Consider the following 24,902-nt stretch of genomic DNA (forward strand, 5'->3'; position numbering starts at 1 on the left):
TAATGTTGCTGTTTGAGCATAAACAGCATCTGAAAAGTTACAACGCTCAAAATTTTAAAGAAGTCGTTTTTTAAGGACTACAACAAACGGCTGGTAGGGACTACACAACATTCCTCCCGGGTTAGTGACATCACTAACCCTAAAATGTACATAAACCCCGCCCCTGGGAACACACAGTCCATGTTGAGAAGAGGAAGAGTTGTTGTAGTAGAGCACATTTGTGAGTCAGCTCAAGCTGTCACATTCGTCTTTTAACATGCAATCCAGTACGTTACACAAATGCAATAGCATGTCACTCTGTAGGAATCTTACAACAGCTCCCACACGAGCGATTTATAGATTATCATGACAGAATATGCTAACTAAAGACTTGAAGATAGTTAACTCCACATCAGCAACATAAATTCATCAACTAACCATTCAGAAACGTCCTGTTGCATTCTACATGCTGTCACTTCTTGAGTCTCTCCATCATTGTCCAACTCCGGTTTGAACATAAAGGCAGAACAGTTTCTGACATTTTAGTGTTTGTCTGTGTGAGGTAATCGGAGTTGCTAGCACACACAAGCTCTTGAAGCTCCGCCCTCTGTGCCGGGAGCAGCAGCTCATTTGCATTTAAAGGGACACACGCGAAACGACGAGTTTTTGCTCACCCTCAAAAAGGGACAACTTCAACATGCTGTAAACAATTATCTGTGGGGTATTTTGAGCTAAAACTTCACATACACACTCTGGGGACATCAGAGAATTAATTTACATATTGTAAAAAGGGGCATTATACCACCCCTTTAAATTAAATATTTTTGACTCATATATTCTTTAGTCAAATAATTGATTTAATTGTAGTATTCATTAAATATGCCTTAAATCACAGTCTTTACACATAAAAAAATAGCATACGATATTAATATATTTCCCCACTGTACAATTAAATGTTAATAAATATTAAAGGTGCACTTAGTAATCATTTAAGTTGCATTGAGAATATGGCCTAGTGGTGTAGATGTAATCTCACACAAATGCAATAGTTTTCAGGTGTTAATGTCATTGTAAATATGCAATATTAGCAGTCAGCAATGATTCATTTATTCCACAAGTGAAAGTTTCGATAACACTTTAGTTGGGGACCAATTCTCACTATTAACTAGTTGCTTATTAACATGCATATTACTAGGATATTTGCTTTTTATTAGTACTTATAAAGCAAATATTAATACCTTATTTGGCATGAACATCTTCTACATCCCTTAATCCTACTCAATACCTAAACTACTAACTATAAATAAGCAGTAATTAGGAGTTTATTGAGGCAAAATGTATGTATCTGGTAATCTGTTCCATTAAAAAAAACAATATTTTTATTAGGCTACTGACATGACTGGATGATTTTAAATATAATAAAAGGATTATTCATTTGATATATTTAAATGATGGGAGAAATTACAGAATGCATCTTTTATTGTAAATCATTGTATTTTATTTAATATGGGTGATTTAAAATGTGTATTTTCTCAGGTCTACAGTGCAGATGGAGAGTTTTTGTTTAAATTTGGGTCCCATGGAGAGGGAAACGGCCAATTTAATGCACCCACAGGGGTCGCTGTTGATGTTAACGGCAACATCATCGTAGCAGACTGGGGCAACAGCAGAATACAGGTACTGAATCCTCTAAACATCCATTTCCTCTTTACAAAATCTCCAAGAAATAAGTCATTTCAGTAGCACTTTTTTAAGATGACAATCTCTACAATACAAGTTTTTTTTTTTTTCTCAGGTGTTTGATAGCTCAGGCTCATTTCTCTCCTACATCAACACAACTGCTGACCCACTGTATGGGCCGCAGGGTCTCGCTTTAACCTCCGACGGCCATGTTGTGGTGGCCGATTCTGGTAACCACTGCTTCAAAGTCTACCGGTACCTGCAGTAACGCCTCAGGCACTGCCACGGGGTGACACAAACTCTCCTGCAACTTCGGTTCATCACAGTTTGCATAGTCATATCACCGAAATCCTCAGCCAAACCAGAAAGGAAGAATCGAAGGAACAAAAAGCACTTTTCTTTAATCTTCTACTGATTTTCATGTTCCAAAACAAAGAACTACTTCTGTACTAAACCAGGAATGTTGATTGTAAATAATAGAAACCATATCAATAAGCACAGATTCTTATTAGAAATCATGTAAGTCGTGTATAAAAAAAAAAGTGTGTGTATGTATATATATATATATATATATATATATATATATATATATATATATATATATATATATATATATATATATATATATATATATATATATACATACACACATTTTGTTAATCGCGTCTTAAACCCTTGCCGAAAAGGCGATTATTTCCAAGATTCCTTTCCCGTCTCAGTGATTGACCTTCCCATGACTGCAACAGTTGTGTATTTTAATTCTGTTACATTCTGCATTTGTAAATATACAAATTTATGTACATATGAACATAATTGGTGTATGTAACATGTAAATGACTCTGGCTTCTTGTATTGTCAGCATTTACCACTGGGATTTCACTATACCCAAGCTATTCAGTGAGTGATTTCAGCCAACTGGGTGTTTAAATCATTTAGACTGAACATCTGAGCTGATTATCCCTCACAGATATCAACAGCACAGGAAGTGATGCGTATCCCTGCTGTGCTCTCTCTCTCTCTCTCTCTCTCTCTCTCTCTCTCTCTCTCTCTCTCTCTCTCTCTCTCTCTCTCTCTCTCTCTCTCTCTCTCTCTCTCTCTCTCTCTCTCTCTCTCTCTCTCTCTCTCTCTCTCTCTCTCTCTCTCTCTCTCTCTCTCTCTCTCTCTCTCTCTCTCTCTCTCCATAAATAAATAATCAAACCAATTAACAAAAGGAGCTAAAAAAGGACATATTTTTTTCCATTCCAAATTATTTATTTTTCTAAAGCACAAGGCTACTTTACGTGTTGAAAAATCCAACAAGCAAATAGAAATATAATCAAACCCAAGTATTTCAAGTGTAGGCCTGTTGTCTCTGTTTTTTAATGTTCTATAAAGATGATCAGCTGTATGGAATTATATCTATTTTCTGTAAATAATCATGCAGATCCCTGATGTTCACAGTGTAGCAACCAAATGTTGTCTTTAGTCAGTATTAGTTTGTTCATTTGTCTATTTATTTAATGTTTTGTACACATTTTCCTGAATAATTTGTTTCGAGATTGTCCATCACCAGCGAATGATTTCAAATCACCTCCCTTTAATTGTGTGGATATTTCCTTTGTCTCTTTGAAGGTTTATGTGACACCATGTCTCCTTAATAGGCTACTTGCTCTATGTGATACTGTAAGGTTAATGAACGGTGGCTCACAGCTGAAACGGTGAACGTATATCTTATATCTGTGCAAATAATGTTTTTGCATGTTAATGATTTTACCAGCAGTCTGAAATATGGTTTCTGCAGCAGAGGTACTTGTAATGATTTGCTATTACCAGGCTGGAAATAAAAAATACTTTAATAGCCAAAAACATATATTCTATACTGTATATTCATTTATAATATACAGTAATATACTTCCCAGACAGCAACATGTGTCAGCCCAGATCTGGCCCACATCTGATGGATTCCACACAGCCCATATCTGGGCCGAGACTCTGCTGCTTCCATCGTGATGGGCTTTTTTGGAGAACCGTCATCAGTAAAGGCCTGTTCACACTAAGAACGATAACTATAATCAAAAAGTTTTGAAAAATTGCTCTAAAGGTGCAGTCACATTTACTATTGTTTTGAATTTTTGTGGGTGAAATCCGAGACGGTTTCTAAAATCCAGTCATTTCAATAGGAATCCACGCGATCGGGAACTTAGCGAGAGCCAGCAGATTTTGCAACGGCTTCAAATTGGTCACACGAATTCGGCGCGTTAACCAATAATAATATATATATATTTTTTTTAAATGCTTGTTTTGAAAGTGTGAGCTGTGCTTCATACATGCTAAAATATTGACAATAAACATTTGGGCCTTTTTGTGCCTGTAAAATGTCTCTAATATGAACAGTAGAATCAGAATAGAGAAGTCCACACCGCAGCTATAACAATAAGGACGCAGAGGAACAATATCGTTGAAATTATTTTCTCTCCGCTGATAATTCGCCATTAAACAGAAGATAGTATTTTCTTTCTTATTGTTACCGGTAAGTATATCCGAGTGAAACGGCTTCTCGGACAACACAACTTGTAGGGCGGGAATTGATTGGATGGTTGTGATTTGCTATTGCTGTGATCTCATGTGAGTGACATGTCGTCCCGCCCTCACGCCAGTAAAAACACATCATCAGAGATGTTTTGATTAGAGATTACAATGGCACATTAATAAAAAAAAAAAATGTTGATGTACACAGATAAATCATAAATACTGCAATTTAAAATAATAATAATTTGAATTGTCAATTGCATGTTGACAACTGCAACAGCGATCTTAGAATCAATTACAATATCGTCCGGTGGTGTGAACGCTAATTTTTACATTGGTATGTATGGATGGACCTTAACACTGCATGATAAAGTGCTTGGACAGATGATTTAATAAATGAATAAAAAAAAAAAAAAAAATCTTGTACAGCAAAGAAACAACCATAATCATAAAAAAAAAAAAAAAAAAACCCTAATCAAAATTATTCACTTTTTAAAAATATTATATATGGATATAAAATGGAACTTCCTGGTTCTATGAAATATGAAATGCTAAAATTAAACAATTGTTGTAATATTTTATTTTTTTAGATGACTGTAGTGTAGAGGAAAACATTTAACATTGCAGTGGTTTTAAATCTCACAAAAGTAAAATGTACTCATGGTGCCATCCAGCAGTTATGCTCAAATGTGATGTAACAGATCTCTTACATCAGCAATTAAAAGAAAGCCCAATTAAAAATATATATACACTAAACATATAGAGTCAATGTTTTCAAGTTGAACTCATTTCCAATGAGGAAATGGACAGTGATTACCAATGTAGTAAATGTTAAAAGAAACTTAGATCCTAGCTTTTATCATGGAGTGTTGTGAGAGCATGTTCATGTTAACAGCACAAAACATCCTAAACTCCAGAAGTGACCTGTTCCAGTGTTTTCCTGATCCTTTGTCAGCTCAAAAGACATTTTGAACAAATGACTGCTGCGGTTCTAGTATATAAACTAGTTCAGTAAATATCAACACGAACAACAAACCATCTGAGCTCAATGAAAAGGTGCTGAAATGTCCCTTTGTGCTCGTTTCAGTCCTGAAGCAAACATTCTCAGCATCTCTTCACCATCAGCCCACAAGACAGATTTGACTACTGCTAAACAAATATAATAGATGAAAATTAATATAATGGATTTGAAAGGTACATGACGTAACATGAATGGCACAAAGCTTCAGGATAAACTCATTTACATAATTAAATGAACAAAAGGACGCTCCTTGCAGCATATCTGTCGGAAACTCACAAACTCAAAGTTGCATAGCACCTATTGCAGTCTGAGCTATTACGATATGTTCAAACACAGAGCCTTTATGTAACACGGTTATTTGTCTAACAAATACATTCCTTAAAAACAAAACTGCAACAAAAGAATATGTAAACATTGAAAATAAATGTAAAATAATAGAGAGAAAAAAAACTGTCAATATATGCCATAAAATGGAATACATGGGGATTAAAAAAATGTAAATCTTATTTTCCCCCCAAATCACTTAACAAATTTCTACAAACTCAAATGTGGATACCAAGCATTAATACATATTTGGCCTGATTTAGTCCTTATTTTCACCTCTACACTGATGTACAAAAGACAACACTGAGGTCTAAGACAAGACGACACAGAGCAGCTAAAGTCGACATTTGCGTAAAAACCGGCAATGCCTCTCTACCTGAATTTCAGTGGGGCTACATCATAATTCACGAGCAAGAAAAACTCATCTCACTCCTTCAGATTATGTTGTATCAAAGCTCTACGCAACTAATTCATTCAGATCAACTGAATCCAAAGACACAGCAGAGCTTAAAAACAAACTTCCTCCCTACTTCCAGGAAGGAAAATGCCCTGAAATGTTTAATTCGATGCAACAACAGGAGCATTTATCGTTTTTTTTTTTTTTATTTATTGCGAACTGCATGTACGCATCACTTCGTTTTCAGTAGAAATGACATATTTGTAGTCGGCTACCCGGGTCGTTTTTCCCCGGGCTGAAGAAGGGTGAGACGGGCTCGTCAAAGTACGTGACAAAGTTATAGATGCGTTTCATAGTGACGGCGTCGAAGAAAGTAACGTGGCCCCGGTCGTAATCTAAGAAGACGCCGACACGAGGTGAGTTCCAGTAGTCCGCCACGGGCACGCGCGAGTCTTCCTCGTTGGCGTACAGTCGGTCTTGGAGGCACAGGCTCCAGTAGCCAGCGGAGGGCGAAAGGTTTACAAAACCTTTGCGGTTGCTGTACTCAGTGGTGACGCCCAGATACCAGACCCCCTTGTCCCGCACATCCACCTCCCAGTAGTGCTGGCCGCTGGAATACTGGGCGGTGGCGAGCACCCCGAAAAAACGAGTGAAGCGTTGCGGCATGTCGGGCTCCTGGGAGCGTACGCGGCCCTCCTCCACCTTGGTGTCAAAGTCGCTGATGGTCAACGAGGGGTGAGCGGTGTCTAAATCTAGAGTCAAATTCTGAGGCACTGGAAAACAGGGAACATCTGGTTAGCCGTTTCGTCATGTCAACTTAACACTCTCAACAAATCACCACATCTCTCACATGGCAAAATTTTGTGGGCAAACAAAAGGTTCATTGTCTATTGACGACAGTGTTGCGATGCATGAAGCAACGTTCACACAGAAGCCATTTTCAAATCAAGCAGCTTTCTGTTGGTCAACGTGGGGATTTTGCTTGTGTGGGAAAATGACTAGATTTCACCCATGAAAATTTGCCCATGGTAAATGCGGCCGCAACAAAAGCACTCACTTGTGTGTAACACGTGCATCATCTTCTTCCACATGATGAGCTGAAAGGGGCCTGTGAACTCGGAGAAATCTGGAGGAGAGTTAGAGGCCTGGACGCCGAGGTTGACGTGGCAGGGGCTATGAAAAAAAAACACATTGTGAGAGATAAAACCCTAAAAATACATTGATTTTTAGCAGGGCAGATCTAGCTAACAGGTTAAGAAATTAACAAATTGACATACCTCAAGTATGAATTACTGATACTCTGGAGGGGGGGGGGGAAAAGTTAAATGTTAATAATGTCCCACAGTGAGAACTGGAAGATATAGAGTCACAATTACAAAAAACACTTGCAATTTGCACAATATAAAGACACAGCGAGATATACTGTCATAATTGTTTTATAAAAAGTCAAAATGAGAAGTAGTCACAATTAAGGTCTGTTTACAGCAAGGACGATACTTGTAATAACTATGGCTAGCTATAAAGTTATAACAATGACAATTTTATGAGAATAGAGACCTCCACAGCTAAAATGATAATTACGGAGGAACAATATTGTAAAAATCACTTCCAGAAATTTTTTTTTCAGCTGATGAATGTCAATTTTCTTTTGCAGCCAATCACAATCCACCTGACTTTAAAGAGCTTAAGCATTTAAAGGAATAGTTGACTTAAAAATGAAAATTCTGTCATCATTTACTCACCCTCAAGTTGTTTCAAACCTGTATGAATTTCTTTCTTCTGCTGAACACAAAGGAAGACATTTTGATAAATGTCGGTAACCAGACAGTTGATGGACCCCATTGACTTCCATAGTATTTTTTTTTCCTATTATGAAAGTCAATGGGGTCCATCAACTGTTTGGTTACTGACATTCTTCAAAATATCTTCTTTTGTGTTCAGCAGAAGAAATTCATAAAGGAATAGTTCACAACCTGTAAGGCAGCATACAACACAACTGTTGGATGATATTTTTTGGATGCTAATATAGTTATTAAATAGCTAATATAATTATCATTCTTGGTGTGAATGGGCCATTTCAATAAATAAAGTTATAAGAATTCACAATTGTCTTATTGTTTTTTTACTCTGAGGCGTAAATGGGCTTCATATTAACAAATGTGCATGTGTGATTAGTGGAATTTTAGTTTATAATATATCAGCTGTTGAATTTCTTCACCTCAAAGTTAGCGCTGTCACTCAGGTGATTTTGAATTTCAGTGATGGCTTTGTCCACTTTCGCTGCCTCGCTCTCCACACGCTTCAGGTTAACATCGATCAGCCCGATAGTGGCCACCGCTTCGGCCTCCAACCTTTCCAACAGATCATCCTTCTCATCCAACAAAAACTGAACCAGGGCGCCGACATCTTCCTGAATCTTCTCCTTCAAGGCTTGTTTTTTAAGCTGTTGAGACAAATGTTTGAGATTCGACATCAGGGCCTCAACATGGATCATAAATCCTCAGCAGGTTATATAACCAACAATTTCGAGTCATTTGTACACAAAGTCAGCGTGGGAACAATCGAGCGTTCATACCTTGACATCAGATCTGGCCTGCTCGTCTGTGCTCTTTACTCTAGTACACATGGATTTCTGCCAGTTCAGCTTGATGAGTCTTAGCTTGAGCTCACTCTGCATATTAAATAAGAGAGAAAACTTTAAACTTGTAGTGTTACAGCACAAATTATTATGCAAGTACAATCAGTAATGGAAGAAATATTTCTGGGAGGGATCTTGTGGACATATATGGACCTTATTACTGTATCAGCAAAGATACAAAATAGTTCAACGCAGGGGTCAACAGTTCCAATAATGAAACTGGACACGAGACTGTGAGGGAGTTTAGCATTGCAGACTTTATCAAAATCTTTTGTGTAGATTTGATTGCCATCAAATATTTGAACATATTTAACCTTGGGCTGTGAACAAGGAGTGTCACAAAGAATCCAAAGGAACAGATAATTCACATGTGTGAAATACGTCACACTTTCCTTGTGGAAGTTTCCAGAAAAGTGTAAGAAATTAACTTCTTGCCCACCAGCCACAGTTACTGATGAAAGCACAATTTTATCAGCCATTTTGATTATTATTATTTTTTTTACCAGCCATTTTGATTTTCCAAATATATTCAAAATTCTAATATATAGGCTAATCTAATAATATAAAAATAACAGAGTTCCACTTAACTTCCCATTCATCTTGTTGGAACCTAATTTAGGTTAACAACATAATATTTGGAATTATACAACTATAGTTAGTTTAAAACTAAAATACGTACATTTTAGCAATATAATATTTTATTAATACACTGCCCAGTCAAAAGGAAAAAAGTCACTGTTTGGATTTAAATAGGCAAAAGTCTATGGATCATTATTTCAGTAATTATTGTTTCTAGCATGTTATAATAGATGTTTGGCAACAGTTCTTCTAACCTGAATTGATGAAGTGTGTAGCTTTGAATTTCTTAAACATCTATGTAGGAAGACACATCATGGTCATATTCCAGGATGGCAATGTCATGATTCATCAGGCTCAATTTGTGAAAGAATCATTTTCACACATGAATTGGCACCTATGATCCAAGACCTTAAATTCATAAGTCTTTGTGATGTCCTGGAGTAGACCAGAAATTTGACCAAAAATTGATGTGATGTTATTTCCATCAAGAGGTGCATCAATGTTTGGTCAAGATCTTGTATTGACAATGTCAAGCACTCTGTGAAGTCTACTCCAGCACATCCCAACGACTTTCAACTTAATTTAAGGTCTTGACTCAGAGCAGAGGTGTAAAAATGATTCTTCATGCTCCCTTCCAAACATTCTTTCATAATTTGAGCCTGATGAATCTTGGCTTTGTCATCTTGGAATATGGCCATGATGTGACTTCCTACATGGTTGTTTAAGAAATGAAAATTGGGGTTAGAAGAACTGTTGCCAAACATATAACATGCTAGAAACATAATAATCACTGAAATATTGATCTAGTCATAGACTCTTAAAGATTTGCCCATTTAAATCCAAACATACATCACTTATCCATACTATATACTATTTATCAAAAAAATTAATATACAGTGCTCTACATTCACAATGCACCTCAAAGTGAAATGAAAAAATATGTGAATGCTCAAAATTAACCTTGACCTTTTACCTGAGACTGTGAACATAAATAAAATATTAAATCTCACAGGCTCACAAACATCTGTGTATCAGCCACAGTGGCTAGACGAGAAAAATGACCTGCTGTTGTGCAAAAAGTACCCGCATTTGACAGGTGTTAATTTCACACCCTGTTCCGAACACTGGTTCTAACAATTGTCTCAACTTCTGAAAACAACGTTAAGACTGCAAACAATGCCTATGTGCTTCTTCAAGACATTTAAAGGCTGTCTGTGTTTGTTAAATAAAAACACTTAAAGTGCTAAATCCCACATGTACTATCCAGCACTACGGTGACAGACACTTTCTTTGTTCTATCTCCAAGGTTGGCCAAGAAACAACATCAACGGTTTCTAGTGCCAAGTCAGACATTTAGACAAAGATTAACAGGAAGTAGGACAAGAAGAGAGGAAAAATAGACACCACAAAAGAGTGCTAGAAACAGAAAGGCTAATAATTACACAAAACCAACAAACTCTGAGGAAAAAAGTAATCTAGAACAAACCTTCATGTCTTCAACAACCTCGGGTACAGGAGCAACATCATGGTGTCTAGAAAAAGAATAAAATTATGTATTATGTTTATTTTCTAAGACCATTTTATTTAAAAATTTTACAACAAAGAGCATTGGTCCTCAGACAGTGGCCAATGCATCATAACCGATTGAGCTGACAAATTATACAGCATAGTCTGGTGTAGTCTAGGTAATGGTAAGTTGAGACAAGCCGCGGTCTGTGCCTGAATGTGGGGTCCACTGAGAGCCTCACATAGACAGTATGGAGCCTCACCTGTGCGCTCTGGATTCCCGACACACCACGCAGATGGGCTTTCTGTCCGTGTGGCAGTACAGTTTCAGTTCCTCGTGGTGTCGCTCACATTTCCCGTCCATTTTCACGGGTTTTGCGGGTGCAGAGGGCCTACACGTCTTCAGGTAATCGAAGTCGCTCAGTTTATCCACCAAGTTCTTTACCAGGTAGTTCTTGGTGAAACTCATTTTTGCGAACACCTGCAAAAAAGGACACCGTTTCATGTACGACGCAGAAAAGTATTGGTGCTGCACTGAGAAAACGCTCGTGCGGCGATTTGTATCTTGTGATTCAATAAACGTGGTCGGAGTAATCACACCTAATATTAACAATATAGTAAAGTACGGTTATTATTTAAACTGTCGGTTTGAGACACTCTGCATGATTAAGACGCAAATGTATAACGTTATAAACCCGTTATGTGCATTTAAGCAGCTGTAGCTAAGCAACCCAGGATGTAGCTAACAGTTACGTTTATCAAAACAAACCACGCACCATCCTACACTCCGGACACTGGTAACCAACATCATCGCCTCCATTTTCCTCCCAGTGCATCAAAATGCACATGCGGCAGAAATTGTGGCCGCATTTTAAAATGACAGGGTCATCGAAGTAATCGAGGCAAATAGAACAGACTAATTCCTTCTGAAGCTCTCCCCTCGAATCTCCGGCAGTGGCCATGTTTCCCCAAGCAACAGTGTAACTGTTTTTCAGGGCTAGAAGCGAATCTGGACGGAAGAGAGAGAGCCCATTCTGGACTCACTTCCTGGTCCACTCACGTGGGGGTCCAGTCAGTGGCAATTCTGATTGGTTATGTAGTTATCTAGCCTTCTTGCGCGAATCGGTTCTTTCGAAGAGGTTCAGCATATTTTGTCACCACTTAATTAATTGCGCCATTAATATTAAGAAATACATTTAAAAAAAATTCTAATAACCCTTTACAAAATGAAAAGAAACTGTAAAATGTTTTGATTTCCTTATAAAACTTAAGAAATAGGAATAGGTCTGATGTGTTCAGCTAACCATGCAAATTGACTGTGTATGCCATTCATCTGAATACATATTTTGTTTTCAATAAAAAAATACATAATTACACCATTAAAAAGTCATACGAGCACATTTAATACGATTTTATTCAACAAAGTGGCTTGTTGTGCTTATGTTCTGAGATGTATCCAGATTGAGTTTGTTTGGTGCTGCCATGAGCCAATTTACACTTACATCCGAATATTTCATTTTGTTTAAGCAATTTCTGCACCAAAACAATTCAATTAAATTCCTCTATAACTATGAATTAAAGGGTTATTAGTTTATCCAAAAATGAAAATGCTGTCATCACTGACACACACACTCACCCTTATGTTGTTCCAAACCTGTATGAATTAATTTCTTCTGTTGCACACAAAAGAAGATATTTTGAAGAATGTTGGTAATCAAACAGTTTCATGGTTCCCATTGACTTCCACAGTAGGAAAAAAAATACAATGAAAGTCAATGGCTACCTTCAACTGTCTGGTTACCGACATTCTTCAAAATATCTAGTTTTGAGTTCAGCAAAACAAAGAAAGTCACACAGGTTTGGAACAACATGAGGGTGAGTAAATGATGACAGAATTATCATTTTTGGGTGAACTATCCCTTTAAGTACAACTGAACAGAACATTGTCGGCACAGTAATACGACTTTCAAGTTTTAAGACTTAGTTTATTTTGTGCTTCAAGGCCCAGTACATAAAAATGCTTTTAGCATTGGAAATATTTAGCCGTGAACCATGTACAAAAACACAATATCTCACCATAAATACCATTTCAAACATAAAGAATATTTCATTGTGCCCAAAATGTCATGCTCATGTCTGTTAATCAGCCTCACAATCCTCTGTGAAAATGGAAACAATCCCACCGATTTTATTGCATAGCACATTTCTTTTTAAATATTATCAGCCTGATGAGGAATATATTTGTCAGGAGGTGAAATGAATTTGACAATATGATGCTGGTTTTTCATAGATCAGTTCTAGACTAATAAACACGTGGAGATGTTTTTTAAATGCATACACAAACGCTTGAAGTGTCAAAAATGTGATAGTTAATACAAAAGTGGAGCTGGTCTGGAAAAAACAACTGCAAGAGATTTGACTGCGAAACACAGGGAAAGACAAATGTGGAAATCGGAGGGATTTCCGGTGTCACAGTTTTTAAGTTTAAAACAACACTCAATGAGATAAGACGGCAATATTTAATGCATGCGGCTCTCATGAATACTAACGCTTAAAATGATATAACAAACAAATATTAATAAAAACAGCAGCAACAAGATGAAATTTGACAACATCTGACAGACAATGTAAACTTTCGGACAACAACTATTTGACAGTTTGATATGAAATGCATATTCAGCATTTCTCCATTGAGAGCTTGGCACTTGCTGTTAAAAACCAGCATATATGTAAAACACACTGAGCAGTTGATAAAAGAAGTCATATTCTCCAAAGACATCACATATCCCAAAATACAGTAGCCAATGCTGTAATACAAGTAAATATTTAATACTTGAGATAAAGGTGAAATACACAATACCAGTGTCAGTGTTGTGATCAGTTCATTTGAGTGCACCATTTCATTTCATTAACGATTCTCAGATCATGTATTTTTCCTTTCAGAAACGTATTTTTTTGTAAATGCCTCTTTATTATCAACACAGCGGTAGATATAGTAAAGAGAGGGGTTCTCAGAGGGAGTCTCTTTAAAATGTAGACTTTTGATGAACTTTCATAACTTTGAATAATCACTGTGTATGTGCTATAGAAATACACAAAAGATTGTATTAGTAACGAATTAAAGGTTGGATAGAAATAATTTACATCAGGGTAATAGAGATTCTTTCTTTCTTTCTTTCTTTCTTTCTTTCTTTCTTTCTCATTAATGATTAAAAAAATTATTTTGGTATTTCGGAATTTAATGGAAATAAAATGGAACCAAATGAGCTCCCGTTTCTGTTAATAAATTAAATTTCTCAAAGGATACATTTGTTTATTTGTTACAGTTATTTAATTGATTTTATTTTATTTTTAATTGATTTTAAATTGATTTATTTGAATTGATTTTAATGTCAATTTTTTTAACCACATGTCACCTGGCACACCTCAACAATTAATTGCTGGTCGAGCAAAATTTAGAATCAAAACATACAATGTCACTTGGCCATGGCATGAGGAGTGGATGGCGATTTCTTTGGGTTGGTGATGAACTGGGTCGTGAGATCTCTGTAAGATAAAACCTGTGAGAGGCACTTGTTTAAAACAAAGAAAACAAAACAAATGGATCCGATGAATGACTAAGGAGAACAGCACAGTCTCCAAGTAGTCCCATTAGTCCTTCAGACCTCCGAGCTGTCTCCATTATCAAGGCTACATCGAACTATAACAGGCTGCAGGCTGGACGAGACACTTGGGGCCTTTTTTGCAGGTGTCCGCCTTGAGCGAACCATCAGTGCCAACACTACACCCACGAGGATGGTGAGCAGCAGTCCCACGAGGACTCCCGCCACCGTTACCACGTCCTCTTTGGCATCTCGCCCACTGAGCTCCCGTGGAGACAGTCCATCCGCGAACAGCTCCTCCCCGGGCGCAGAACGCCGTTGCCTGCGGTCCAGAGCGACGCGCATGATATTCGTTCCTCGGTTGTTGTCGGGTCCGATCTCCTCCGCCAGTATTGGGACGTCTCTGTTGGACCGTCTGGAGCGTCCTCTGGCCTCCGCTCGTACGAGGTCACCTGATGTTATTGAGTTGTACTCCACACTTCGCTTGCCAATGCCACGCTTGGCGTTGTCTTTTGAACGCACAGTGTAGATGGTGTGAATGAACCACTCTCTCCCGACTGCCACCTACAGAACAGAAGGACAATAGAGGATTTCATCAAGTCATGCTGATTGACCTATTAAATGACAGGAATCCAGCATGTGATGTCACAGATGTGCAGTACTCCAGTGTATGTAATCACACCATAACTAATGAAGGTTTAAAAGGATTAGACCTGGAAAAGGGGAGTAGAATCCAGTCTGAATCCGTCAGATCCTGGCTGCTTCACCAGAGAGAGGGCAGAGGGGTCATCTACAGCCAGCTGGGCTTTGAAACCCATGTCCCCAAAACTCTTGGCCTGAGTCTCAGGCTGGGCTTTGTCCTAGAAGCAAGGTGAAGTCATGGGACTTTTATTAGACAAACTGTACAAATTTTAGAAAAAAATTCTTTAAAGAGACCACTTTAAAGAGTATATAAGTTAATGTATTTCAATTATATTATGCAATAAAAATGTATTAAAATAATATTTAATTTGTTATAAAAATAAAATATAAACAAATTATTTGCATGGATTTTATTTTGAAGATTAATATATAGTTATTTTGGTATTATTTATAAACTATTATAGTATTTATTCATATTTTAATCATTTTTTAATATTAATATTTAGCTTTAATTTATATTTATTTCAGTTTTTGTTTTAATCATTTTAAACTTAAAAAGCTGTAAAATTTGAAATTTTGCTTTGGCAATTAACTGAAACTAAAATAAGTTTTCAATCATTTTTTTATAATATTTTTTTAATTATTTAATTTATTTCCGCTTTATTTTAATTTATGAGAATTCTTTTCATTCTTTTTTGTTTTAGTTGACAATAACAATACTGCTAACATACTCACAATAATTTTGAATCGGTAGAGCAGGGAGGGAGAGTCTGCAAGGCATCCAAACTCAGATTTGGCGGGGTTGTATTTAGGAACATATCCGTCAGCTCCGGTGCACAGATACACCTTTTCGATGTTACAGTAGAAAGAGTCCCCTAGGTTCTGCACAGGGTCCACCATCACTCGTCCATAGATTGTGTCGCCTTGAGGAGAACAAGCTCAGTGTCAGTATAACCCAGAACAGTAACTTAAACAACCTAGATTTTTACACGTTCTGATAAAAACATAATTGATATTTGTCCGTCCAAAACCCGCTGTCATGCCATACAATGCTAGGGTGTTGCTATATGTGGTCGTTCATGTGGTTTTCAGTGCATTGCTAGGTGGTTCCTATGGAGTTCTGGGTAGTTGCTAACATTCAAGCAATTACATACCTACATTCGCTTAAAGAAATAGCCTCTTGAATTGATTAAGTTATACAGTATGTGTTCCAGTAGACATACCCGCAGAGAAAGCCGCATCACTCTCCTGACCAAAACCCATAGATCCATCTGACAGCCACAACGCCTTCTTAGACAACAGGAACATCTGTGTGTTTAGACTAAACTCCACAGCGACAGGGTCACTCACCTAAACAAGTAAAGACATGAATGCTTCTTTAGTAGAGCTTCAGGATTAGATACAATATATTACAAATACACGTTTTTTTGATATAAAAGTAACTAATTATATATATATATATATACACACACATACAGTACACTGGATTTTTCCCTCATTAATACACTTTTCTTCTATTACAAATTATATTATAAACACAAGTCGAGTGAGCATTTGAAATAAAAAATTTACATGAATTTGACCATTTATTTTAAAGACGGAGGAATTTTTTAGTTTTTTTAAGTTTACCTGTTGGAAGCGGATGTCAAGTTCAAAAGTGACGGGCTCTCTAGGGTTGCAGACCGGAGGAACGGTGTACTCCACATTCAGCGCTGTTGTACAGGGGATCAACTTCACTGTGTACGTGCCCGAATAATCACGAACCTGCGGGTCACAGGCACACAGGGATCAAACATGTTTAATATTGCATTATTTGTTTTACATTCGTTTTCATCAAATCTTCAGGACACAGATATTACATTGGACATCAAGTGGCGACCCAAATACAACCAAAATTGTTTATCATACAAAATAAACAAAACTTTACCCTTGTAAAGCCTGACATATGAAATAAAAGTCTGAAAAATCTAATTATTTTTCAAATTAAATAATTTCTGATTTACAAGATTAGATTAAAGTTTTGTTTACTTGCATTTAATGGTTATTGAAGAAGAAAAAAATATATAAATACATTTGTGTTTTTTGTTGAGTACCATATTTGATAAATCAGGCTTTTATGGCTCATATTAGTATGATATTGGAGAATTTGGAGCTCATACTCCCAGGAAAAAAACACAATTTTTTTATTCAAAATATACAATTTTGAGAAGTTGTTGATATTTATAATGGCAAAAAAAGTCAAATAAAATCCTGATAGCTATTAGCTTGTAATATAAATCAATGATGTCTTTATAACAGTAAAGCAGAATACTTGCATAAAATGCATATAGAATCAGTTGTCATTCTATATCTCCCAATAATATATTTTATGTAATATGTAAGACAATATTTAAATGCTTAGTTTTATTATCAAAGCCCTGTGATGTTTATTGTGGGGGTAGGGCTGTCAAATGATTAATCGTGATTAATCATATCCAAAATAAAAGTTTTTTTTTTACATAATATATGTGGGTGCATTGTGTATAATTATTTTATATATATAAATACACACACATGCTTGTATATATTTAAGAAATATTTTCATGTATATACTGTATATAGATTTATATATAATTTATATTATATATAAATATAAATATTTTATATATAAATTATATTTTTTTCTTAAATATACATGCATGTGTGTGTATTTATATATATACAAAATAATTATACACAGTGCACCCACATATATTATGTAAAAAAAACTTTTATTTTGGATGTGATTAATCGTGATTAATCATTTGACAGCCCTAATATATATATATATATATATATATATATATATATATATATATATATATATATATATATATATATATAAAATGCATTCTATGCAATTCAATGATGATTGATAGATGTTAAATTGTCCACAAAAGCCTGATGCATCATATTTGATACTGACATTTTAACATGATTTTTCATTAATAAATAAATAAAAAGTCCAAAACTGGGGAAAGAGCGATCAACTCACAGCAAAGTCTGATATGAACATCCACTGCTGGATGGGCTGGCTGTAGGTCGGCTCAGTCCTAACCAGAGTGAGGTTAAAGGTCAAGCCTGGGTGGTCTGCACTCAACACTATGGACTTCACAGAGGATGCTGGGTAATCAGGTGAGAGAGAGCAAGTTCATTTAATCAATTCAACCAAAAGAAACATTTTGGCATTAGTTCCATATGCTATGTACATGATCTTGATTCTACCTGCAGTCTTCAGACCCCTCAAATTTGCTGCTGGAAAGAAAAGCTCTTTATTATAATACGTTTTTATTAATAGGAACATAATTAATAACATTAATAAGATTTCATATTTGGAAGACGTGTAGAGAAGGGAGATTTACCAGTGTGTACCGCTACAAACAACCCTCTGAAGCGAGCTTCTGTGCGGAAGTTCACCACAAGCCTCCCCTGCTCATTAATCCTCATGCTGGTTGGATATAAAGCTCCTGCAGAGTAAACATGGTCCAATATGAATATCTTTAATTATAAATATTCTATGACTTTTCATTTAAAGTTCCAATTTCCACACCCTGCACTAGTTCAATATTCCTCTACATGTCCACATGTGACATCAGTTATTGTGCTTTCCATTTCCATGACAGCCAAACATAGCATAAAAATTACTATACACAAATAACAAAATATTATTGAAAATATGATTTGTTTTTAGAAAAGATGTGAAATTACCCTTATTTGAACTATCTCTAAACATTATAAAAGAGAAATTTGAATAAAAAAAAAGAGAAATTATGGCATTAACACCAGACGTAAATAGGGAAAAGGTCATTTAAGAGACTTAGAATAATTTAAAACTAGAATGATTTTTTTATACCATTTATATAACGTATAACAATATACATATGGTAAAATTCTGCTCTTCTTAGAGCAGAGGTTTTCAAACTGGGGTCCGGGGACCCTCAGAGGGCCGCAAGAGAGTGCTAAGGGGTCCATGGAAAAGTATGTAAACGTGTAAATAAATAATACATCTATATAGTGAGTAGAAAAAATAATAAGCGAAAATATTTTACACATATTTATAATGTTAATTTTTCACAGTATAAACTGAGGTTTTATACATGAAAATATATAGCTGCCTTTTACATTTTTATGGGGATTGCATTTTTATTGGGGATTACATTTTTATGGGGATTGCTTTTTTTTTTTTTACTGATGATAAATAAATTTGGTGCTCAAATTCCTGACTTGCCTTGCAGTTCTGCTTGCGGAGGGCTGCCGACACCATCCTTCCACAAGATGGCAGTGTCGTACACGAAGGTGAGCCGCAGCTCAGAATGCAGGTCGAAGTGTTGCCAGCCTCCTGCGCCCACAGGGGAATGAAACACGTATGAGACGTGGAGAGGAACTCGCAGGGTCACGTACGACTGCACCAGGTTCAGCACCTTTTAAAAACACATTCAAATAATACTGAAGATGCATATCTACAAACACTGCAAAATGCAAAAATACTCTGTAAAGTACACTTTCAACTTTCCTTGTGTGCAATGTTGCGGTTTCAGCATGAAAAAGGTCTGCAAAGATACAAAGCACACTCCAAAGGAAGTTATTCTCTATAAGTAAGCACTGTTTCTGAACTCCCTGAAATTGTAGTCGAGTCCAAAAACGTAGCTACACGTCACAATAGTCCTCATGTGAATAATTCATGCCCAAGCCATAGGCAAAGATGGTAAGGAGTGTGATATTTGTGAGATAAGATATTGACCAATCACAACACACTGGTCCAACTGACCAATCAGAGCACATTGCGCTTTTCGGAAGGAGGGGCTACATAAAGTCAGGAACTAAACTGACAGACTGCGAAGAAAGCTGCTTTAAAAATGTAAAATATATGAAAAATAGAGGTTGCTATTAATCAGTGCTGGCTGTTAGACAAAGTAAAGTTCATCAATAAGCCAGGAAGCATTTCGTCTGAGGAAAAGATTAGCTGTTTTGATTGAATGAAACATTTGCTAATTTACATAGTCAATTATAATCAAAATACCATGCTATAAAAATGTGCTCCTCGGTAATGAGGCCAGTCTGAACGAACACCTGCTGGACTGGATTTAATCAAGACGAGAAAAATCCCCATGATCATTGTCAAAATCCCATCCTGAGGGAAAGAAGAGAAAGGCTTTTCATATTCAACCAGCTCCGTGTTCAATATCCTCAGTAGAATCTGAGTACTTCCTTTAGATGAAGGGTTTTGAATTCACATCTTGTTTTATGGAGCTATTGCAGATTTTAAGGCTTAAGTTTGTAATAACATAGATCATTCAGACATTTAGACCCTAGATAACGAAGGGGAGCCATTGAAGCAAGACCTTAAATTCAGAAATAATACGAATGAATACAAAAGCTCTGCGGGTTACAGCAAAGTCAGTCTCCTCTTCTGTTGAGAACAACGAGGAGTGTAGCAGAAATAAATCCTGAGTGCTATGGCTGCCAGTTTATGCTGTGCATAATAATAGATGAAAACAAAGAAAAGTCCAAAAGCAGAACCCTACCTATGGAGACGTGTGTTCGTGGAGAGGTGTTAATCAATTTGATGTAACTAGGATGTTCTGTTTATGCTCCAGCTATACTCTATAGCATAGCAAAAGACTGGTATCCAAACACACAGTAACCCAGTAAAGGAAATGATAGGCTAAATTCACACCACATTCTCTTAATTCCTTAAAGCAAATGTCACCATTTATGTACACACACACACACACTATATATGACTGCTGAAATTGACTGAACAAAAAAACAAAATACAGATAGAATTCACATAAAAATGACATGAATTCCGGCCTGACTATCAGATTATGTATTAGATTTATTTCCACATACACAAACGTTCAAAAGTTTGGGGTCGGTTAGATTTTTGTAATGTTTCTGAAAGAAGTCCCTTATGGTCACCAAGGCTGAATTTATTGGATCAAAAATACAGCAAACAGTAATAATGTGAAATATTATTACAATTTAAAATAAAAGTTTCCATTTAAATATATATTTTAAAATGCAATTTAATCCTGTGATCAAAGCTGAATTTTTAGCATCATCACTCCAGTCAATCATTTTAATATGCTGATTTGCTGTTCGAGAAACATTTCTTATTCTCCATGTTGGAAACAGTTGTTGGAAACATATATATATATATTTTTTTTACTGGATTCTTCAATGAATAGAAAGCTCAAAAGAACAGCATTTATTTGAAATGGAAATGTATTCACTGTCACTTTAATGCATCCTTGAAAATAAAGACGACAACCACAATTTTACTGACTCTAAACTTTTGAACATTAGTGTATGAAAGCGGCCCAGATCAGAATCGAAAATGTCAGATTCATGTAATTTAAAAAAAAAAAAAAAATCTAAATTGGGTTACTTTGACAATGTGAACTTACCCTAAGGGCCTGTAGATCTGCCTACAACTATAGTGGTGTAAACATGTCTACAAAAGTGAAGAGATAAATGAGGAACCAGACATCTATTGTCTTCTCAAACCCAGGAATTCGTTTAAGTGCGTTTTTTTAGCTGTAGGACAAGAACAGTTGCGATTTATGAACCACTAGTCATTAGAATTCTGAAATCTGCGACGACGTCTCACCTGCCCATCTGTTCCGATCGTTCCCCCGCAGTCTGTGAGCAGCTCAGACATGTCATAATAACTCACAAACTCCCACAGACAGGCCTCCAAGTTCAGGTTCCTGTAGAAGCGTAGAGTGCTCTGGCCTCTGACGACAGGGCTGTACTGATACGCCAAAGTCTCCCCGACGCTCTCTACATTCCGGGTGGCCTTGGTTAGAAAGCCATGTCGTGTGGACACCTCATTAAAGTCCAGCAGATTGGAGCACCTGTGGTTTCCCACTCGAGTGCCATCGGGGCTCAGAGTGAGCTCGAAGTTGGACAGCGCACGAGTGGAGACCACAGGGAGCATGCCTGGAGCACATAGAAAATAAATGACAATTAAACTGAAATCACATTCATTATACTGCCTTGATAAAGATAATATGTCATTACATTGTTTATAAGATATACCACAGAAATATGAATCTGAAAAAGAAAATTCTGCATCCTAAAGGCTTAGAAGTATTACATGACAATATAAGGTATAGTTCACCCCAAAATTAAAATTTTCTCATTATTTGCTTATTTTCCTAAATGATGTTATTTTTTTTACGTTGAACACAAAAAGGAGATATTTTGAAGAATGTGAATACTCCTCGTTTCTATGTAACATTTTAGCAATCAAAACAACAACAAAAATACTGTAGAAAAGTGTGCACTATTTTCCTAATCTTTTAAATCTATATATTCAAACTTTATCACCAGTTATTACACATTCAAATCTATACTTGCATATTAGTGCAAATGAGATGTGAGAGCTACAGTACTGCAGACAGGAATATATTCATTTAATGTCTTACATTTTAATCTTTTCCTCACACAAAGCTATCATATGGTTTCAGAGGACGAGAAATATTTGTTCATGTCGGACAATCCAAAAAAAAACTGTAAAAGAAAAAAGTAATAGCTTTTCATTCTTTGACAATCTTCAAAAATTTCACAGAAGAAATAAAGATATATGTGTTTTGAACAACATTAGGGTAAATAATGATAGAATTTTTGCGTGAAATAATAATTATATTACACATTTTGTCATGCAGTAAAAGGCTTTTTTTTATTATTGTAGGAAAAGCTAGGGAAAAGAAGCTAAAGCAGCTTTTGATGAGTTAAGAAGGTAATATTAACGCAACCATAATTGGTCTTGCTTGGCCTAGATTTTTGACGTGAAATATCACTCGTGACAATTTATTCCCAAAATACTTCAAAATACTTTGCACCCTTTTATTACTTTCATCCCAGAAATCTTTTTGATCGAAGACAAGCATGATTTTGATGGAAAACATTGTTGGCAAATTTGTGTCATGACATTTGATATGTTTATGCATCTTTCAGACTTTGATTTAAGCTTTTGAAGAGAGCTGTAATATTTAATTACGACAGCAAATAACGCATAAATCCCAAAAGAATACCACTCCCCCCCACCCCCCAAGGGAATATACGAGTAGGGTTTCTCACGTCGAGGCTGAACTAAGCAAACAACCTGGCAGCCAGAGGGGAAATAACTCTCTCACCGTCTATGTGGGGCATGGTGACAGTAAGCTTGATGAGATTGGCATATTCAGAGTCTTCAGCGTCTGTATAACGAAGTTTGGCAGAAAAGGGCTCAGCACCTACTGTGCCCAATTTACGTGGCTGGCACATCCCTGCCCAGGAACATCAAAGACATGAAACATTACTTCAAGCATATTACCACCTACTGACAGTCTAATTCCACATTGCAAATAGTACATTATAAACCAGCAGCTCAGGAAGAGCATAATGTTCTTTGGAGCTGCTATACAAAAGCAAAGCATTTTTATATGATTCCACTTAATGTAATGGTTTCGGGCTCACCTTCCTCCATGCTAATAGACACAATGGGGCTGCTCAGCTCCAGCCCCTCATCGCCATTAGAATTCACGGCACGGGCCGCGCACTGCACTCTAGAGCCCGCTTGGAAGTAAATGGAGTCTAGGGTGATCATCTTGGAAGACGTAAAGAAGGTATCGAAGTCAGCCTCTCGCATGGGGCTGGTGACGCCATCCGGACCACTGGGGGCGCCGATGAGCCATCGGTAATGAGTCAGTGTGTCATTGATGCGTTCGCTAATGCAGATGGAGCCTGTTTTGTCATAGTCGGGATATTTGGGGTTACAGGCCTGGATAAGTCAGAGAAATAAACAAGGACAAGAAAGAACATCAGATAATGCAGCTTCAATGAAAATACTGCCGTTCAAAAGTTTGGGGTACGATTTTTTAAAAGAAATGAAATGTGTGTGTGTTTTAATATTAGGGATGTCCTGATTTCCGATCAAGTTTTTTGTGCCCCAATCTGATCTGAGCATTTCATATTGATATATCTACCGATACTGAGTCCCGATCTGATACTGGTATTTTCCTAGTGATTGGCTAGGAGATGTTTAATGTACTTCAAGTACATTAAAGCTATTAAAATCAATCCAATGTATACAGGGATGTACAGAAAGTTTCTCGTGGCAGGGGCCCAAATGTAAAATAGGGGCATCTATATAGGCCTATATACACTGTATACTGTAAAAAGACAGAAGATATAAATATCTGTTACAATGGTAGACACAGTGTTCGAATTACGGGGGAGCTAAGGGGAGCTCGGCTCCCCTGAAAAGGACCTGGGCTCCCCTGAAAGCCTACTTTGAGACATTTAGGGGGAGCTCTAAAACACTGTCCATTTTTTGTGTCGCATATAGATTTTGATTTTCTGTACATTAAGGTTCCTGAAATAAATGATGATATTAAAAATGTGTCAGTGTTTATTCGCTCATTACATTAATATTTCCGAACATCTGTCTCCACTAATAAATGCAATGCTGTGTCTCCTGCTGTGACCATCCATGCGTGGCGGCGCTGCACTGAAATTACTACGTTTACGTCACCACTTGAACTTCTCACTGAGTTGGTATTTGAATGTTAGCTTAGCTTCAAGTTCAAAACATACTTTATTCGTTTTTTTGGGAACACTGTGGATACTAATAAGAATGTCAAAAAGAAAGCAGCCAAACCTCAGTCAATTTGGATTTACAAAACAAACGAAGAGGAGTGATGACAGCGCACCAGCTACAACTAGCTTGTCGGTGTTACCGCCGCCGCCACTAAAAGTTGCTGCTAGTGACAGCACCGAGGATAGCGAGACTTGGGCGCCAGAAACCACCGCTGGTATGTGAGTTATTCTGTTTTTATCATGATTTGCATGATGTAGGCCTAAGCGCGGTTGATTCAGAACCGTGGACAGAGCTGTTTGCCTTAACACTGACAACACTGACTGACGCTTGTGTTTTGAAGTAAACGGTTTACTAAGTAAACAATAGGTTTACTGTAAACCTATTGTTTTAAATGCCCGAACATGCACCAAAAGCGTTAA

At 36.7% G+C, this 24,902-nt stretch overlaps 3 protein-coding genes across 6 annotated transcripts in view; 1 reads left to right on the forward strand and 2 right to left on the reverse strand.

Annotated features, from left to right (window-relative positions):
- The window catches only part of trim3b (tripartite motif containing 3b), a 43,830-nt gene extending 41,617 nt beyond the window's left edge, over positions 1-2,213 (forward strand). For all 4 annotated transcript variants that reach the window (XM_056247723.1, XM_056247722.1, XM_056247721.1 and 1 more), the window contains 2 exons: positions 1,516-1,656; positions 1,775-2,213. In XM_056247723.1, the coding sequence (XP_056103698.1) occupies positions 1,516-1,656; positions 1,775-1,927 (294 nt within the window). In that variant the 3' untranslated portion in view covers positions 1,928-2,213. The remainder of the gene's footprint in view (positions 1-1,515; positions 1,657-1,774) is intronic.
- Positions 2,214-6,095: 3,882 nt separating this feature from the next.
- On the reverse strand, positions 6,096-11,624 carry trim47 (tripartite motif containing 47). The gene is made up of 8 exons (XM_056247731.1): positions 11,409-11,624; positions 10,896-11,113; positions 10,613-10,658; positions 8,485-8,580; positions 8,128-8,352; positions 7,187-7,209; positions 6,967-7,082; positions 6,096-6,682 (listed from the first exon to the last, which is right to left on the reverse strand). Exons 1-8 carry the CDS (start codon positions 11,592-11,594, stop codon positions 6,153-6,155), a joined length of 1,440 nt encoding a protein of 479 aa, XP_056103706.1. The 5' UTR covers positions 11,595-11,624; the 3' UTR covers positions 6,096-6,152.
- Positions 11,625-14,009: 2,385 nt separating this feature from the next.
- The window catches only part of frem2a (FRAS1 related extracellular matrix 2a), a 63,719-nt gene continuing 52,826 nt past the window's right edge, over positions 14,010-24,902 (reverse strand). The window contains exons 14-26 of the mRNA XM_056247751.1: positions 23,361-23,664; positions 23,039-23,170; positions 21,508-21,839; positions 19,119-19,315; positions 18,443-18,450; positions 18,257-18,358; positions 18,120-18,164; positions 17,890-18,017; positions 16,506-16,640; positions 16,100-16,226; positions 15,612-15,799; positions 14,948-15,094; positions 14,010-14,798 (exon numbers count right to left, since the gene is read on the reverse strand). Of these exons, the coding sequence (XP_056103726.1) occupies positions 14,292-14,798; positions 14,948-15,094; positions 15,612-15,799; positions 16,100-16,226; positions 16,506-16,640; positions 17,890-18,017; positions 18,120-18,164; positions 18,257-18,358; positions 18,443-18,450; positions 19,119-19,315; positions 21,508-21,839; positions 23,039-23,170; positions 23,361-23,664 (2,352 nt within the window). The 3' untranslated portion in view covers positions 14,010-14,291. The remainder of the gene's footprint in view (positions 14,799-14,947; positions 15,095-15,611; positions 15,800-16,099; positions 16,227-16,505; positions 16,641-17,889; positions 18,018-18,119; positions 18,165-18,256; positions 18,359-18,442; positions 18,451-19,118; positions 19,316-21,507; positions 21,840-23,038; positions 23,171-23,360; positions 23,665-24,902) is intronic.

Source organism: Rhinichthys klamathensis, unplaced genomic scaffold (assembly GCF_029890125.1).
Source record: "Rhinichthys klamathensis goyatoka isolate OS25496 unplaced genomic scaffold, OSU_Roscu_1.1 h1tg000050l_1, whole genome shotgun sequence".
Lineage (NCBI taxonomy): Eukaryota > Metazoa > Chordata > Actinopteri > Cypriniformes > Leuciscidae > Rhinichthys > Rhinichthys klamathensis.